The sequence below is a fragment of the Macaca fascicularis genome, chromosome 3, assembly GCF_037993035.2.
Source record: "Macaca fascicularis isolate 582-1 chromosome 3, T2T-MFA8v1.1".
NCBI lineage: Eukaryota > Metazoa > Chordata > Mammalia > Primates > Cercopithecidae > Macaca > Macaca fascicularis.
The window spans coordinates 108,059,558-108,077,668 of record NC_088377.1 but is presented as its reverse complement, the minus strand read 5'-3'; the positions used below and the strand labels follow the sequence as shown (position 1 = coordinate 108,077,668).

General features: G+C 39.1%; 1 protein-coding gene across 3 annotated transcripts in view; it reads right to left on the bottom strand.

Annotated features, from left to right (window-relative positions):
- The window catches only part of RAPGEF5 (Rap guanine nucleotide exchange factor 5), a 242,475-nt gene that overhangs the window by 23,897 nt on the left and 200,467 nt on the right, over nt 1–18,111 (bottom strand). For 2 of the 3 annotated variants that reach the window (XM_015447640.3, XM_065542208.1), the window contains 6 exons: nt 16,342–16,372; nt 15,291–15,369; nt 12,859–13,008; nt 8,803–8,900; nt 4,957–5,079; nt 3,126–3,304 (listed from right to left, as the gene is read on the bottom strand). In XM_015447640.3, coding sequence (XP_015303126.2) covers nt 3,126–3,304; nt 4,957–5,079; nt 8,803–8,900; nt 12,859–13,008; nt 15,291–15,369; nt 16,342–16,372 — 660 coding nt within the window. Of the gene's footprint in view, nt 1–3,125; nt 3,305–4,956; nt 5,080–8,802; nt 8,901–12,858; nt 13,009–15,290; nt 15,372–16,341; nt 16,373–18,111 lie in introns of those variants that run through there. The other variant, XR_012432604.1, reaches the window with a different exon arrangement.

Here is an 18,111-nt window from a genome sequence, read left to right as displayed (position 1 = left end):
TGGGAAACCTACCTGCATTTGAGAATCATTGCTTTCACATGGTGACTCCCCTTCCTCCTGCTCTTCACTTCCCTCACTTTACTTTTTCTGACTCTTCACAACCCTGAACGTTCCCACCAGCTAGAACAGACTTGAGTTAGTGCCATCTCCTGAGTTGATGTTCTGAAATACCAGGCTCCTCTGCAGAGGCTCTTGTGGTCAGTAAGAACTGCTCCATCCCCTGCGGGAAGCTCCTCAGTGGGAAGTCTCTCTTACCCTTGGGTCCCTTCACCTGAGGATATGATGGAGGCCCCACTGCTTATGCAATCCCTGCTAGACAGCAGGTCCCTTAAGGCTAGAGTACATGTCTAATCTTTTTTATATTCTGCCCATCACCCAGGTGCCCTAGTACACAGCAAGCCTTTTAAACAGTATTTGCTGAAGTAGAAAACAAGAACTTGTTGGGAAATGGTTTTATCATTATTCATTATAAAGATGTCTATTATTCTACTTTTTATTCAGCTTAATCTATCTATGTGAAATCTTAGAATTCCCATCTTTTTTTTATCTTTTAGCTCCCCATGAACAATTTTCCTGGCCCATATAGCTTTCTTTCTTTGTCATATTTTAAGGAAAAAAAAAAACCCACAAAAACACACATACAACTAACATCTAAATCTGTTAAGAAAAAAAGGAATTAATACAGACACCATTTCTGGAGAAGACAAATTGATACAGTGCAAATATGAGACACCATTCCAGGCTGGAATCCTCTGTGAGTGAGGGTCATTCATTCCATGATAAGAACAGACTGTCTGACACTAAACATTCCAGTTCAGCAAACACTCCTTTTGTCTTTGTGTGAGGAAATAAAATCCACTCAATCCACAGAGGTGGGGGATGGGGATGGTGAGAAGGAGGGGAAACATGAATATGCAAATAGGATGCCTCAGGCAGGAAAAACACTTCATGATTGTGGAAATGACTGTTTTCCCTTGGTTATTCCTACTAGCGTGATTATAGGGAATTTAACTTTATTTTCTGTTGGCATTCTGTTCCATGGGCTAGGGCTACAGACCAGTATCATAAAGCATTCAAGAGCACGGGCCATATGGAGAAGATGTGAATATACCCTGAGGACAGATATAATCTTATAGTGGGAACTGAGCTGGGTGGTGTCATCTTACTCCTTGGAACATTAATTTCCCACTTATTCACGTAATTAGCATTCATAAGAAAGCGTTTTACCCAAAAAAGCCTCACCTTTAGGAATTTTACAAGCCATTTTGGAACACAATGGCCAAATTTTTTAAAAACAGCATTCACCATAAAAGCAATCAATAAGATTTAGGCATATCTTGTTTTCTATCCTTCCATGCCCAGCCACACAAAATACCAGGTGAGGAACCTCCATGGTCTCTTGCCTAAGAAAAATTATCCTACTCTTGGGGTCTCTTTGCTATAGTTCAGTGTGCTAGTTTCAGACCAACCTTCCTGAAGGATAACTCTGATCATAACAGGCTCCTGCCCAAAAACTTAAAAAAAAAATCCCTTCTCCCTTCTCAATTCAGTTCAAACCCTTCAATCTGAAATTCAAGATCTTTTACAATTTGGTCCCATCTGTCTTTGCAGATCATTCTCCCACAATTTCCTTACAAATCCCCCTCCACTCTTAATCAGTCTCTGACCACAGGCTCTGCTTCATTGTCTCCACTGAGTCGACCTCCCACAGACAGTGTGCTCTTTTGAATTCCTACCTGTCACTTCCCACCCAGAATTCAAATAGATGCAAAGACAACTTCCTTCACCAATGTTTTCCTCATCCTGCTTCCCAAACCCTTGGGGTATGAGCTCTCACTCCTCTAAAGCCCTCAACAGACTTAGATCTTCTTCTAGGGCATTCCTCCATTCTATTTTGCACAGGAGCCAGCTGAGGTATAGAATTACCCACCGACACACTGAAAGCCTCACAAAGGCAGGAACCGTGTGTAGACTCAGTCTGATTTCCCCACACTACCTTGTACACATCTGTACATATAAGTGATCGATATATACTTTCTGAATATGCTGCATTGACATGTACTTGAAAACTGTTTGATATAAAAACTACTTTGGAAGACAAAGGAGAAATAAAACTGGAAGCCCAGGAAGAAAAAGGAGCTGGCGAAGATTTTGATTCATGCACCCTGCTTCTGCTGGGGAGCTGTCCAAAGAACAGACTCTTGATATGAATCTGATATTTTAAGAGATGCTCCTAGCAAGTTACTAAAATTTCATTCAACATTTACTGAGTCATTGCTATTTACCAACTTCTGTACCATGCACCCAGGTATAATGACTGACAAGAAATATCCCCTGTTCTTTGAAAGCGAATATAGCCTAGTGAAGAAATCCTATATAAACAGATAAATTGAATAAATATAATAAGTTTCCATAAGGTAAAAAGTATATGTGTGCGAGGGGAAGTAGAGGCAGTAGTGGAAGTAGTACCCCTGCATTTGAAAATCAGGGGTAACTTCAGGAAGGAAGTAATACTTGACTGAGGTCTTGAAGAATGGCAGCAATTTGCTGAATGCCAGTGGCCATTCTTGGCAAAGCCGACAAGTATTCACACTTGGAAGATGGTGCTCATGGGAGAGACAGACATTTAGAGTGGCTAGAGCATGGGGTGCACCCGGGGGTGAGGCTCAGGGGGTGGGGCCAGCCAGTGCAGGGCCTTTGAATGAACGAGTTCTCAAAAGTTCATACTGTGGGCCTCAAGGAGCAATGAACGGGTCCTACAATGCACCTGACGTGCAATGATTCCCACTTCTGCACATCATCATCTCCTTTTTTCTAGCCTCCTGTAGCTCACCCAGGCACCCTGTAGTTCAGCTGCAAGACGAAGGATGTGTGTACTGCCTGCTTACTGGTGCTGAGGCAGAGGGCATAGTGCTTCTGTCTGATATTTTGACATTTACTTTAAGGAATAAATACTTGAAATGCAAAGACATAAATATTCAAAAATGGACCTTTTCAGCCATTTGGTCATTTAACTCCATATTACATGTTTATATCCCAACCCTTATCACCATAAGACAAAAAGAAAAACAATGTGCTCTCTCAAGGAGACTAGAGGAATGGCACTTCTCACACTAGAAACTTACTGAGCCGCAATTTTGATGAATTTTTTCACCAGCTGCACTCGCTTGCCCAGCTGGCTGCAGAGGAGAATCTCCGTGGCCACCCAGAGCTGGACCTCATTGCATCTCTGGAGCAGAAGGCTGAGGTTTGCAGTGTGTTCCCCACTTCCCTGTCTGCTGAATGTGAAGTAGATCAGCTCTTGCTGAAAGAAAATGTATTCATGCCAGGGTTTATTTATAGCAAAGTATAGTTGATACAAAATTCGGTCAAATTTTAAGAGCTACTTCAGGTAGTCCCTCCCATATTATTAATATGCTAACGGAGAATATGGCGAACAGTAATATATTAAATTCAAAACGACTCAGTTTTAGAGGTGCCTCATTCAATAATGCTTTTTGTGATTTTTGTGTTTTATATAAGTGATTTTTCAGAATGTAAGGAAGACATCTTTATATACAAATCTAAGATATTCTGAAGTTTAAATCATAGGATAAATGGAATCCCCAAATTTCCAAATCTTGTCCTGTTGAAAAATTCAAGTGAAAATGAACACTAGTACTACCAGTATTTGTTAAGGTGCACATCAGACCCTCACAGGTCTGTTCTCTAAGACAGTGGTCCTCAAATTTTGGTGTGAATCAGGATCACCTGGAGGACTGCTGAAGCACAGACTGCTGGATCCCACCCCTAGAACCTCTGATCCTGCAGGGGTGTGGAGGGGCCGGAAATCTGCATTTCTAACAAGTACCCAAGTCCCGCTGATGATGCTGGTCTGAGTATCTGCTCTTTAAAAACCACTGATGTAAAACATTGTCAAACCATAAATGGAAAGAGAATGAGATTAGGGCAAGGTCTAATAATTTATGAAAGCAAACAAGACCAGTAACTATTTATATAGATGGATCATGTGCAAAGCAATAGATTTGTTTTTAAATGTGTATGTGTGCGTGTGTGTGTGTTTTACAGAGGTAATCTACATTCTTCCACTGCATAAGCAGGGATATATCCTAGTCTACTAACATTTCCAAAGACACAAGTCATTTAGCCTGAAGGAATTCACTACTTGCTCACATTCTGATCACAATATTGAAATCTGTTTAATGAGAAAATACGAGGACATTTGGGTCTCTAAATTGGGCGTGAGGTTCCTTCTTCAGAAGGAAAGGCCACTTCAGAATGAAAAATTTTACTACATGGCAAAACAAATGCAACATATGGTTGCAGAGGCCTCTACCATTTTTCATCTCTTGATTCCCGTGAGCGTTTCCTCTGGCCAAATGTACTCAAGAATTGTCGCTAGCATTTTGCTCCCAATCTATCGTTTTAAAAATGTCATAATCTGTCCTTAAGTGAAAAATTGATGGACATAAAAACTTGAAATATATCTAAAATTTTCAATAAAGTACTTTAAATCTTACAATGCAGTCTAAACTTGTAGAATGTTCTTAAGTTAAAAGATGCACATGTGTGTACATAAATAAATATGAATATGATTCTTGTACAACTATCATAAACTTCATGGAAAAAATAAAGCTATCAATATCAAAGGTGAAATGGTTAATCAACCCCATTAGAGCCTCATCTCCAAATACATATATATATATTTATACATGTGAAATATAGCATATTTATACATTACACAAGCATATGCTCACACTCGGAACAAATAAAAGCATGCTTGCATATTCTGATTTTTTTAGACTTGAGTCAGTCTTTCAATATATTTAAAGTCCCCAAGTATCTTTTGGACCATGTTATTCTAGTATAATTTCATCACCGCATGCACTGATATTCTGCACAAAGAATTCACAGTCAAAACAGCATTTGTATTTTGTCTTTTCACTCCTCACGTACCTCGTGAATTGAATTGAATAGACTCCAATCAAAATTCATTAATTCCAGAGCAAGATCCCAAGTGTTCATTCCCAAAATCCTCATCGACCTTTGCTGTGATTCCTCATTTTCTGCAAACGGGTTCTAAACCAACAGAAGCAAAAAGATCCTTAGTAATTCCCAAATGTTTTGCACTGCATTGGCTGGCTGTAGAAAGGCACTAGAAACCCAGATTAGCAAAGTAATCTTTTCTGAGTGCACTTAATATTTTCCCTGGTCTGTTCGCCTTCAGTGAGTTACAGCCAATTTAGGAAACGGTCTTGCAAATAGTAGAACGTGATCAATGATACTTCAGTGAGTTCGCCCACTCCTCCCCCATCTCTCTCCCCCGCCCCCACGTGCACACATGCACGCACAAATCTGATTATAAAACACTGCCCTGGCAGACAGCATAATGAAAGCGAAAGCCCCGAAATCACTTTGGCTTCTGGTAAGAATTAATGTGCCAGCAGGGTTAGTATAAAAACAAACAAAAGAAATGTCATGGTGCACTTCAATAAAGACAGACATGGCGTTTACAGGAAATATGTTTAGCAAGTCTCATCCCAGACACACATTTACACATTTTATTAAAATGCCCATGGAAAGTAAAAAAACAAATTTAACATGAAATAAAAATTATTTCATTTATATCCCATGGTGGATTATTATTTTAAGCATCAACCACTTTCCCTATGTAAATAGGGCCTAACCTCTATGAGGCTGGTAACAGTATTTCCTTAAGATATGGCATAAAAGTATTAGATGCCATCACAACTTTCAATCTATTTCACCACTAAAGTTATTAAAAAGATTATTTGGCATGTTTCCAAAATAGTTGATGTTTTCTAATGAAAATATAAATTCTCCCATTTGAAGGGTTAGATTTGAATAATAACTTTAAAACAAACAGAAGGAACCTTCCAACAATAAATGGCATGGTAGGATAAAGGGAATATTCCAGCTGCCAAATATTAATCCATATTTCTAAACTGAAAAATAAATTATTTGCATTTTAGAAGTTTTACATTGATGAAAAGTTTTCCTATTTTTTTTTTTTTTTAAAACCTAGGCCGGGCACAGTGGCTCAAGCCTGTAATCCCAGCACTTTGGGAGGCCGAGACGGGTGGATCATGAGGTCAGGAGATCGAGACCATCCTGGCTAACACGGTGAAACCCTGTCTCTACTAAAAAAAATACAAAAAACTAGCCAGGCGAGGTGGCGGGCGCCTGTAGTCCCAGCTACTCGGGAGGCTGAGGCAGGAGAATGGCGTGAACCCGGGAGGCGGAGCTTGCAGTGAGCCCAGATCGTGTCACTGCACTCCAGCCTGGGCGACAGAGCGAGACTCCATCTCAAAAAACAAAAAAAAAAACAAAAAAAAACCTAATGACTGAAGATCTTCACAGAGCTTTCCCACAGACTCAGTCCTCTCAGCAGCAGGTCAAGGTTCACTTTGTCTCTGTATCCCCAGCGCAGGACACAGTGTGGTGCTCAGAAAGCAATGACCAAATGAACCAGCTAACAAATTTTGAAGTGTTGAGGTGGAGGAAAAGCTGAGGTTTCTCAGGGATTGGTCTGGATAGGGTAAGACCAGACAGACTCTACTGCTGACTTTCAAAGAAAGACCCAGAGTGAGGAAGTAACACACATACCTGCTTAATAATTTAGAGGTGTCAGGAAATTTCTCTTTGTTTTTTTGTGCCCATTTTCTCCCTAATTGGGTCCCTTACCCAACTTGAGTTATTAACTCTAGTTATTCAAGGTTGAATAACTCTATTTATTCAAGGTTGTCCATTGCCCTTGCCAAGGAACATTAAATTTTTCTATCTCATTCCTTCAGTGCTCTAATTCCTGTTTTCTAAGAAGATTAATGTACGTGAAAGTGATAGTAGGTACTGGTGTTTTCATCTGTTATTCTTCCCTTACACTGTTAGATTTTAACTGACATCTTTTGGTAATGAAATATCTAAACCTATGATTCCAATAGGACACTTTTAGGTGGTGTGGGGAGTTGGCGGGGGAAGCTTTTGAGGTAGGATGGAGTCTGGCTTCTCTTGGAACATATTTCACAGCACCTATTTATTCCATCAAGGCATTGCCCAGGCCTGCCTTCTTTTCTGAATGTGGCCCTGGACAGTGGTAGATTGAGCCATGGGGATGCACAGGAGGGAGCTGCCTGAGAAGGCCACGTATGGGTGGCAGAGGATGAGTGGAAGATATTCAGAGTGGAAGTTTCCTCTACACAACAAGCCCCGCAGTAGCTACATGTCAGATCATCCTCCTTCATGGGGAGCGGTAAAATCAATCTCATTTTTACTCAAAAATGCTGCACAGCACCCAGTTGGTTATGTTTCACTGATAGAATTACACAGGACTTGTGGCCTGCTGAAGGACAGCACAGGAAAGGTCCAAGTAAGGCATGTACAAACGAAAGGAACGCGCAGGGGCTTCAGAGTCAAACATATAATTGCATTTAAAAATCGAAGCACTCTCCCTTACTTGGCTGTATGAGGCTAGAGTGGTTACTCAGCCTCTCTCCTGGGGTTACTAGAAGTGTTAAATGAGATACCGTATGTAAATTACTCAGTACACACAGATCTAGTAATAAGTGATTAACATTATTATGGTAGCTTAATATCCTGCAGACAATGTTACATAAAATGTCTTTCCAGTAGACATATATCTGGACGTAAAACTATTATCAGTAGTTTGGGTTAGCCTACATGGTATGCAGGTTTCTCAATTACACATACAACAGGAGCCAGTGAGAAAGACTCACCCCAGCGATGGCTCCATGAAGAGATGGGGACTCTAAGTTTCAGACACAATCGCAATCTGCTAGAGCCCACTTTTTCTAGATGACAGATCTGAAGCCTAGTCCTGCTATTCAGAAACCAACCCCAGGACTGAAGTCTTTAGGAACCACAGCAGCAATGAAATCATCCACTTAGGCATAAGTGTTCTTAAATTTTGGACTGAAAGTAACTTAAAGTGCGCGTTCTACATTTCTCCAGACTCTTTCTCTTCAGTGGCAGCTGATGCCCCTTCACCATGACCTTGTTCTACACACAGAAGGCAGATCATCCATGCTTTTCTTCAAGGGAATGGAACCAGGTGTACCAAACATACTGAAACAAAGGTCTCTTTCTCCTTAAATCCACCTAGGATGCATTTCTCAGCCTCATCTCCATATACTCACCAAAAAAGAAGAAATGAAATTAAAATTCGATGGGAGAAGGAGTCACTTGTCTCAAATTCCTTATTTCAGGAGCTCAGAAAGGGTTTCACTTAGGCAGGGTTTAGCATTCCTCAAGTGGGAGTGGATTGAATTGAATTGCTTGACCCCTTTTTGATTTGTAAAAGTACTGTTACTTGGGAATTACATCATTGGATAAGGGAAGAAATAATTTAATTTTTTAACATTCATTATAAACACATAAAAATTATGCTTTGAGTCTGACATTTATGTGGTGTGTGTGTTCCGAATAGCAGGACCATTCCTTTTTTTTCTTTTTTTTTAGACAAAGTCCTACCCTGTCACCCAGGCTGGAGTGCAATGATGAGATCACAAGTCACTGCAGCCTCGACCTCCTGGGCTCAAGAGATCCTCCCACCTCAGCACACACCTAGGGACAGCAGGTGTGTACTACTATGCCCAGCTAATTTTTAAATTTTTTTGTAGAGACAAGGTCGCAAACTTCTAAGCTGGTCTCAAACTTCTGAGCTCAAGCCATCTTCCTGCCTTGGCCTCCCAAAGTGCTCGGATTACAGGTATGAGCCACCTCACCTGGCCTGTTTGTTTCAAATACAAGGCTGAAGGTCCTTACCAAAGTGTCCGCCAGGTCTTTCCGATAGACATATATCCGACCAGATGCCTCGAGGGATTTGGAGATGACTAAGTCATTCGGCTGAAGTTCATGCTTTCCTTTATTTGAAAAAAAAAAAAAAAAAAGGAATAATCAGAAATATAAGAATAGCAGCAGTAGGCCTACACAGTACACTTAAGTGAAACTGCCAAAGAAAATACTTAAAAGTAAATAGAACTTAAAGTGGATTAATTCAGTTCTGCACACTCTACACAATGACAACACAGTGGCATCACGAACAGCTCTCACTGCTCAGTGGCCAGAAAGTGGAGTCCTCTTGAAGTTCTTTCCTATAACATTTAGTCATTGTTTGGAACATAGAACAGTTTAAGAGAAAAAGTAAAATTTACTCATCTAAGATAACAATACCATGTTAACACTGGTTACATTTAGGTCTATTTTTGTTCTGATTTTTATATAACTATGTGTATATATACACACACAAATTGCATTGATTTGCAATGATTTATGCATATGCATTTGTAATTATTGTGGATACACATATACATTTGCAATTATTCCATAATTTTATATTCTGATATTCTTATAAGCACTTTATCCACTTAACAAAATTATTTACATATGTCATATTTAATTGGTTATATAATAGTTCATTATACCATCATTTAATCTTTCCTCTATTGTTGAACATTTAATGGTTAATTTTTTTGGTAATATAAATTAGATGGCATGATGTATGTTAAGTACTGGCACGGGGCCTGGCACATAACTGGGGTTTGGTAGATGGGATCTATTATTATATCAGCCATAACATATATTGCTGAAGTCAGCATCTTTATGTTTAAGTCTTTGTCTGCTTATAAATGATTTTCTTAAGACGGACTCCCAGTATTAGAATTACTAGGTCAAAGGGAATGAAAATTTTTTAAGTTTTTGACACAAGCTACCAAATCGTTTCTGATTTTTATTTTTTTAAAAAGACAATATATTTTCCTAAAAAATAGGTATAAAACTTGCACACTGACCAACACTGATCATTACTCTTTTTTTTGAGATGGAGTTGCGCTCTGTCACCCAGGCTAGAGAGCACTCACGCGATCTCAGCTCACTGCAACCTCTGCTTTCTGGGTTCAAGCGATTCTCCCACCTCAGCCTCCTGAGTAGCTGAGATTACAGGTGCCTGCTACCACGTCTGGCTAATTTTGTATTTTCAGTAGAGATGGAGTTTCACCATGTTGTCTAGGCTGACCGTGAACTCCTGACCTCAAGTGATCCACCTGCCTTGGCCTCCCAGAGTGCTGGGATTACAGGCATGAGCCACCGCGCCCAGCCTGGTCAATACTTTTGGTAAGTTTACTATTTTGCTAATACAAAAAGTAGATTCTCTGTTTACTTTGTGTTTCTTAACTAGTAGGTTGAATATTTTTCATATATTCCTCTTCTATCTTATTTCTCTTGATGAAAATTATTCCTATCCTTTGACCATTTTCTACCACAGTTGGAGCCCTCTTAAAACATAATAGCTTTCTTCCTAGAAAATGCCCTCCTCCTAACTACAAAATGCATATGGGAGTAGACTAAAGCCATATTAAAGTTTATTTCACTGTGACACAATCAACTTCTCCTAAGGTAGCTGTTCGGTTATCCAGCATGATTGGGAAATGCAATATTCCATATGCCTTTTCTAGATAATTGACCCAAATGCAAAGTGTTGTTTTGAACATTTCTGTTTAATACACAGTACACAAATAATAATCTAATATATTCTTTATGGCCCAGCATTATAAAGATCCACAGTACTATAATGTTGGGCTGGTGACACGTATAGTGGATGGTGTCACACGGCCGGGTTCTGAAGTTTCATCTCCTGGGTTCCATCTGCTCCTTCTTTGTTCAGCTATAATTTCCTGCAGCCCTTTCTGTGCCTATGTATACCTTAATCTGAAGTTATGAGAGCCATTCACACTTTATAGAATAAAATGTCATAACTTTCTGATAGCATTTTTCTATTTGCTGAGAAATATTTCTCCCCTTATTTTCAGGTTTCTCACTATACTATGAAAGTTTAAAACGGATAGAATTTTAACCTCTGAATAACTGGGTAGTTTATTGTTACTACATACACATAACTACCCTGGGTAAAAAACAGCTAAAAACCTACCAAAGCTATGAGAATGATACTATTGTTCCTTTTAAAAAATCCATAAAACCTCCAACATCTCTGACATCTTAAAACTTTTTTTTTGACAAAAATAAAGAAAAAACTCACCATTTCTTTTTGAAGTAGCACTAAAATATAATTTATTAAAAATGATGTAATTAGAACAAGGAATGCATTAAGCTCTTGAGTTTGTTTTCTTCGTTAAAACATTATTGTTTGGGGGATAAAAAGATGCAGGAAGAAAGGTTCCCTACAGACAAAAAAAAAAAAAAAGGTAGAGGATGGAAACTAATGGCACATTGCCAAATCTGTGGGATAATTCAAGAGATATGCTGATATTTCTAGTGATGATTAGCAATGGGTCTATACACATTACAACGCTATTGCCCATCCTGCTGAATCTAATTTAATAGAGTGTGAAAATGGTATTTCACAGCCACCAAATAGATATTGGGCAGTGAAAGAGCCGTTCATTAATTGCCAGCTTCTCATGAGGCCCTGGGTTGACTCTCAGTCAGCTCCCAAATGAGACGGGTATCAGTTTTCCTGCAAAGTTCATTCAGCTCTTCCTTCTCTGGCACCTTCTGTCTGAATGGGGACCCCAGGATCACTCTCTGTAATGGTACTACCTTGAGAGGCAGATGCTCAAGCTTAATACTGCTTAATTAAGCAGTATTGATAAAGCTTAATACTGTTTAAAATCCTTTTATATTTTTGGTCACTTGAAAATTAAATACACATTTATCATACCTATTTGAAATACATTATCAAAAATCGAACTACTTTCTGATTAAAATTCATTTAGCTCATATGTTTCTCAAATTCTTTTTTCTAGATCATGTTTTGCTAAGATATACAATTAGAGCCCTGGGAAACGGGGGGGGGGGGGGCGGGGGCGGGGGCGGGGGGGAGGGAGTTTTATGTATTAGGCCCAGGGAGAAGGGCTTTATTTGCATATGTAATCAGCCAGCTTGTAGGACCATTTTACCTGCCTGTGAGCAACAAAGCCATAGGAATAAGATACTTTACCCTCAAGTATATTCTGATACTCATTTCCCAACTGGAGAATGATAACAAAGGGTAAACAGGAATGCAGTTTATCTGCTCCCCTCCCCCGCCCGCATCTCTGGTTGATTAGTCCACACAGTGCTCACGTCTTTCAACTACTGATGCTAAGTCACTTTCTTTGTATTTTTTCTCAGGGTTAAGGAGATATTAAATAAAGATTGCAAACCAAAAAAGGAGGCCAGCAACACAGATCTGACAGGCTCCAGTGAAAACGAAGGGGTCTGTTCAAACCGCACAGATCAATAGTGTCAGCTTGTAATCTGTGTGATCTTATTCAAAACAGACAATAAACCATTCTCTGAGGATAAATAAGGCCCAACAGAAGGAGAAGCTGTAACCAGGCCTCACTCCCCACGTCCACCTAAAGGAATATTGCCGTGTGAGCTTTCAGCTTATTGTACAGTTTGTCTTTCTTTCAATAGGGAGTCTTTAACTATTAAACTGTCAGCCCTCAATAGGACTGGTTCAAGGCCATCTTTCCCTTTTTTCCCCCCTAAAGTAATTTCACTCTTTAGCAATTTCCCAAGTTAATTTAAATAGGAAAATAGAAGGCTTATCTAGAGTACAAAATATGAAAAGCTTTATAATGTATTTCAAAACACTGGCATGCCTCTCTATTCAGTTCTTGGGGAGGAAATTCAGTATCCCACAGTACCCAACTGTTGTCATGGAAACACTTCTGGTAGGCAGCTTCTTATTGTTACTGTGGTCATCCAGCTGCGGGTCCAGAAGGGAGGAGCTGCACTTTTACCCTACAAAAATGCCAACTCCCTCCTTTTGAAGGAGATCAGTGAAATATTAATATTCAAGGGTAGAAAACAACTTACCTCCAGAGAATGTGATGGCCACCAGAGCCAGATCCTCTTCGGCATACTGGATCTTTTCTGCCACGAATTTTAGGATCTCTTGGGCTGTACTGGAAACTTTTGCCTTCACACTGACATAGGAGTGCTCTGTTATATACACGTGGCAGAAAACTGCACAAGTGAAAAGAATTGTTTGGAAACAAAACAGTGACTTTTCCAAATCAAGACACCTTGATCAACTTTTCTAAATCAACCCACCTTGCTATTCTCTTCAGTATAACACATATAGAGTTAGATTTTTTATATATGCACATGAGCGCCTGAAGGTATATGTCTATGAATGTGTGCTTGCAAACACATGAAACTCAGATGTTATAAAGCTAGTCAACAAGCACAAGTAGTATTTAATCTTTTCATTCTGTAATGAGAGACCCGAGTCATACAAGTGTGTACTCATTGTGGAAACCATCTGACCATCATACAGTGGAATCTGTGGTGCACAGACTGTATTTTTAAATCCCTTCTTTGACAGTTGCCGAGATCTCCCAAAGCTGCATATTAAAGTGTCTAATTCATAAATTTTTCCTTTACACTCCATTTCAGGACAATCTCAGTGGCCCAATCAAGAACGCCGTATTTTGCTATTAGAATTCTCATAAGTTTATCTAAAAATCTGTCATCTGCTTTGGTTTTTGAGTTCAGCTTTCTCAATCATTTAAGAATGACTCCATTTCTCCCATCAAGGTAGTGATGAATTTAGTTTCCAAATGGAGGTCACATTTCTAGCCTTTTTAATTTCCTTTTTTATTGTCTGTGGTGCTAATAATTATTACTGGGACATTATCACTGTCAGGGTGAATGGGTCCTGAAAAATGTTTTCTTTATGATATTAATAGCAGAAGCTGTTTTAATAGCAATGGAAGTAACTGACACATTGCCTCTTATATCAGCTACTATAAATGTATAAAATGTACCACCTTCTTTCCAGTAGACAGAAGGACAATAATATACTTAGATATTCTACTCTTTGGTGTTGCAAAAAAAATTGAGAGTGAAGCTTCTGAAGAAATTTTATATGCAGTTTAAATGTCACCACAAAAATAAACCCAGGAATGTTTTCATAGAAATACAAATGAAGCAAAAGTCTAACTATGAGTTTATATGTATAGAACCTGAAAGTAAACACACCACCAGGAGACACTTGACATACTTGGTTTGGTTGGGTATGTCACTAAAACAATAGCATGTAACAAATAGTTGTTTTGTATTTTGCCAACAGACTAGTGAGAGAGAAAAAGGCTTTCCTCCTTCCATAGAAAGATGGAATTTTTAAGCAAGGCAAAATCTGTCTATAAACTACTATATATGGGGTAAGTTTACATCTTGTTAAATAAACTGATAAACAAAAAGAGGCTGGGGGCCTTGAAATACTTTGCCTTTTTGCAGCTTAGCTTGGAAAACTATATGATGAAACTTCAAGACAAATGGGCAAGGAAGGTCAGTAACAAAGGAATTAGGAAGTTAGATAATTTTGTTTTCTCTTTCACTTGGTACGGATGACACTTAATATGAGTCAACAGAACCATCTATCAGCAGCATTATATACAAACACTATCTAAAGGAATAAGCATCCTTGTGGCTTCTTTTACAAGTTCCAGAAATTGGGCAAATATTAAATGATCACACTCAGAATTTCAGCATATGAAGAAAGATGAGTCAAAATAGAGAGTCTGTGAGTCACAATTGCATTAAAATTGACTCAACCTCTAGCTAAAAGGAGAAAACCATTGTTAATATTTCTTGTTCCTCTTTAAAACATTAACATAGAAAAGCACTTCAGCATCTTCAGGGTTCTAAAAAGGTGTTTCCCCTTGTGTTGGATGAACAGCCCTCTTCAGGGGAAGCCATGAGCCTCTTCCACAAAAATAAGCAGTGACTGAGGACACAGCAGATGGGCGGCACTGCCCACACAGCCTGACCTTGCAGGAGCTTCTACCGTACAGCCTTCTCTCCATTATTCTCTCTAAGAGTTTCCTCTCATGGACTGAGTCATGGACTGACTCAGCCCAAATCTGCACATTGACTTTGGTGATCCTTCCAGTTAGTCATAGGCAATGGGCTGATGAAGGCAGGGAGAAGATGGTTCTAGGAGAAAATGTTGAGTTTCCTGTCATTTTTACCTCTTCTCAAAAATGCAAGGAGGCTCTAGGCATTGTCTCCTTTCCTTGCTTCCCAAATTATAAGCATCCTTGGTGCTTGGGACAGTATTATGTGACCTAAGAAAACTATAATGCTCAAAGAAAGAAAAGAAAAACATGCTGTTTGATGCTAACATGCTTATCTGAGGGGTGACAGCTAGAAATGAAGGTTAGTCAGGCTGATACGCCAATGTAGGAGAAAAATGGTGGCTAACTGCTACCTACCCCCAAACCTTCACTTCAAACCATACTCACTTTCCTCCGTTTCAGTCACAGTTCCTCTATGCTGGAGCCAGTTCTCCTTAAGACTGAATTGGTGGAAAAGGGCTTTATTCTGTGAGATTGGAGAAAGAGAACAATGAATGAATGCATTCCTGCCCTTTGGAAAACCATAGCTGTTTACAACATGTTCCAAAAGAGCCAGCCAATTTTTTTTTTAAATGTGAAATCCACCCATCCAATCTTAGAGAAATAAACTGGGAGTCGCCCCAACTAATGCAAATGGTGGTGGAGATTCTGAGCAATCCGATGGGCCTGGGCTAAGGCCAGCAGCAGGCCAAACGTCCTTATATTTATTCCCTGCAACATGACTTTTCACATCTGGCTATTACAAACATCCATAGTCTCCTGAGATAAACATCATTTCCCCATTCCAACATGAATCTATAAGGTATAGTTATCACAATCTGATCCTCTGCTATTACATTTTTCACAGAAGCAACTTTGAGATGGTTTCAATACCTCTGCTATAGTACAATGACTTTCCTAAGGGACACAGGCATACTGTTCATTATGATTATCCACCTGATATAGCTGTGTCTCTAAAACTTGTGCCTGATATCTCAGTCCATATTTCCCCCTTATCAAATTGGACTGAGAACACATTCCCACTTGCTACCTTCTCTTTCTGTTGTATTAAAAGTGCAAATATTTTCCTTATAAGACTTCTTTCCTCTTAGAGTCAAGATTCCTCCTACCTGGATTTTTTTTTTTTTTGACATAAACATCTTAAAATTCAAATTTATATCACTCCAGGGACAGCAGGAAGCCCTGAGACTCTAAAATGCACCACAAAATCAGCAGAATGTCAAAAAGTCAAGGATACACAGCTACAATCGGATCTGCACCAGCACAGGAATAACTAAAGCAAAGCAGGAAAGCGCAGGGAAGCTGCAACCCCAGGCGCCCCGCCTTGTCGGATTCCGCTCGAGGCAGTATTCATTTTAATTTTGAAACACGCCAAGGGAGGCAAGGCAAGGTCTCCAAACCAGATCACCTAATTTTAGGTATAGAAGCATCTGCTTACCTTTTTTTGTGGTGAATATTCATCCACAGTGCTGAAAGGAAAAATGCCAAGAAGTCAGTCTTTGTCCCAAACCCAGAATAATGCAGTTATTGTTATGGAAGACTAATTTTCCAGCACTAGGCAGAGGATTTTGCTCTTTAAAAAAGATAAAACACAGTATTCATTAATTCACTATGTACAACACACTTGACGTTGGGCTCTAAATTTCAAATGAGCCAGGAAGTAAGGAAGTTATGGATTCAACAGATGTATTTTGCCTTCTACCCACAGAAAGTGAAGCTCAGAAGTGAGGGAGGAACTTGGTCTGCTCAGTCCATGGGAACTCAGTCCGCAGAAATGAGGATTTAAAAAAACTGCAATATTCAGTCCATAGACATAAGTTTTCTCATACAGTGATAGTGACAGATTTTAGGTGAAATTACTGCTATTTAGATAGCTAAGTCATTCAGCCAAGGCACATCTTTTCCAGGATGTGTCTCTGTGTGGTGGAACTGGGAACACTCTGTCCATCTCTGATCATCTCCACAGATTCCCACCTTCAAGTGCCCTCTGAACGCCACCTCCACTTACAAAGGAGCCAGTACCGGGGCCAATTTCATACATCATTAGGTGAACTATAAATTAAAGGTATGAGTCTTACTCTCAGAAAGGAACATTTTCTCCTCTATTTGTGTACTGGGGCTAGAGAAAAAAAAGTCACGAGTTTTACATTTAGGGCTTGAATCTTATTCTAGAATCTAAAGCTATTTCATAATCTTATAAAAATAGGCAAGAATCATTTCTTTTCTTTCTTTTTTTTTTTTTTTTTTTTGAGACACAGTCTAACTCTCTCACCCAGGCTAGAGTGCCATGGCGTGATCACTGTTCACTGCAGTCTTGACCTCCAGGGCTCAAGTGATCCTCCTGCCTCAGCCTCCCAAGTAGCTGGAACTACAGGCATGTACCACCATGCCCAGCTAAGTTTCTATTTTTGGTAGAGGTGGGGTCTCACTATGTTGTCCAGGGTGGTCTTAAACTCCTAAACTCTTGGACACAAGTGATTCTCCCACCTCCACCTCCCAAAGTGCTGGGATTACAGGTGTGAGTCACTGTGCCAACCAAGAATCATTTCTTTATGTCATTTTCTTATTTTATTCTATTATTTACCATTTTTGTGTAGGTTTTAAAAATGGAATGTATTAAATTTCCATTAATGTATTTGATGAAATATGTTCACATGTATTAAACCATGAATTAAAGTTTCCCAGCTATAACAGGTCTGCCTCATAGCACAGAGCAACTTCCATATGGGGGATTATTTTGATGACAAGGTTGTCCTTTTTTTCCTTGTTTGATTTCATTTATTAGTTCATATTTTCATATAAGTCTTAGGCTATGGAAACTTAACATAATGTAGACTGTAATAAAAGAAGACCACCAACATTTACAAGATTCATCTCTAAGGTACTGTGTTAACTTGCACTTTACTTTCAAATCTCCCAATGTAAGATTTCGATGATTAAGGACTAAAGTATACACACGGTTTGCTACCTAAGATTAATTTATACAGATGTTTCACTTGCAATGAGGTCTCCCTTTACTAAAACTAAGTCAAGCTTTAAATCACAAATCAGTCATCTGAAAGGCTTGAATTAACACTTTCCATGAGAGGTGCAATTTGTGACTGTTGAAATCGTAACAGAAGCTTTTCACAACTTGATAATAAATGTGCTTTATGTTTATGAAATATACACTGTAAATCAGATAACAAGTTTTCCTTTTAGATGAACT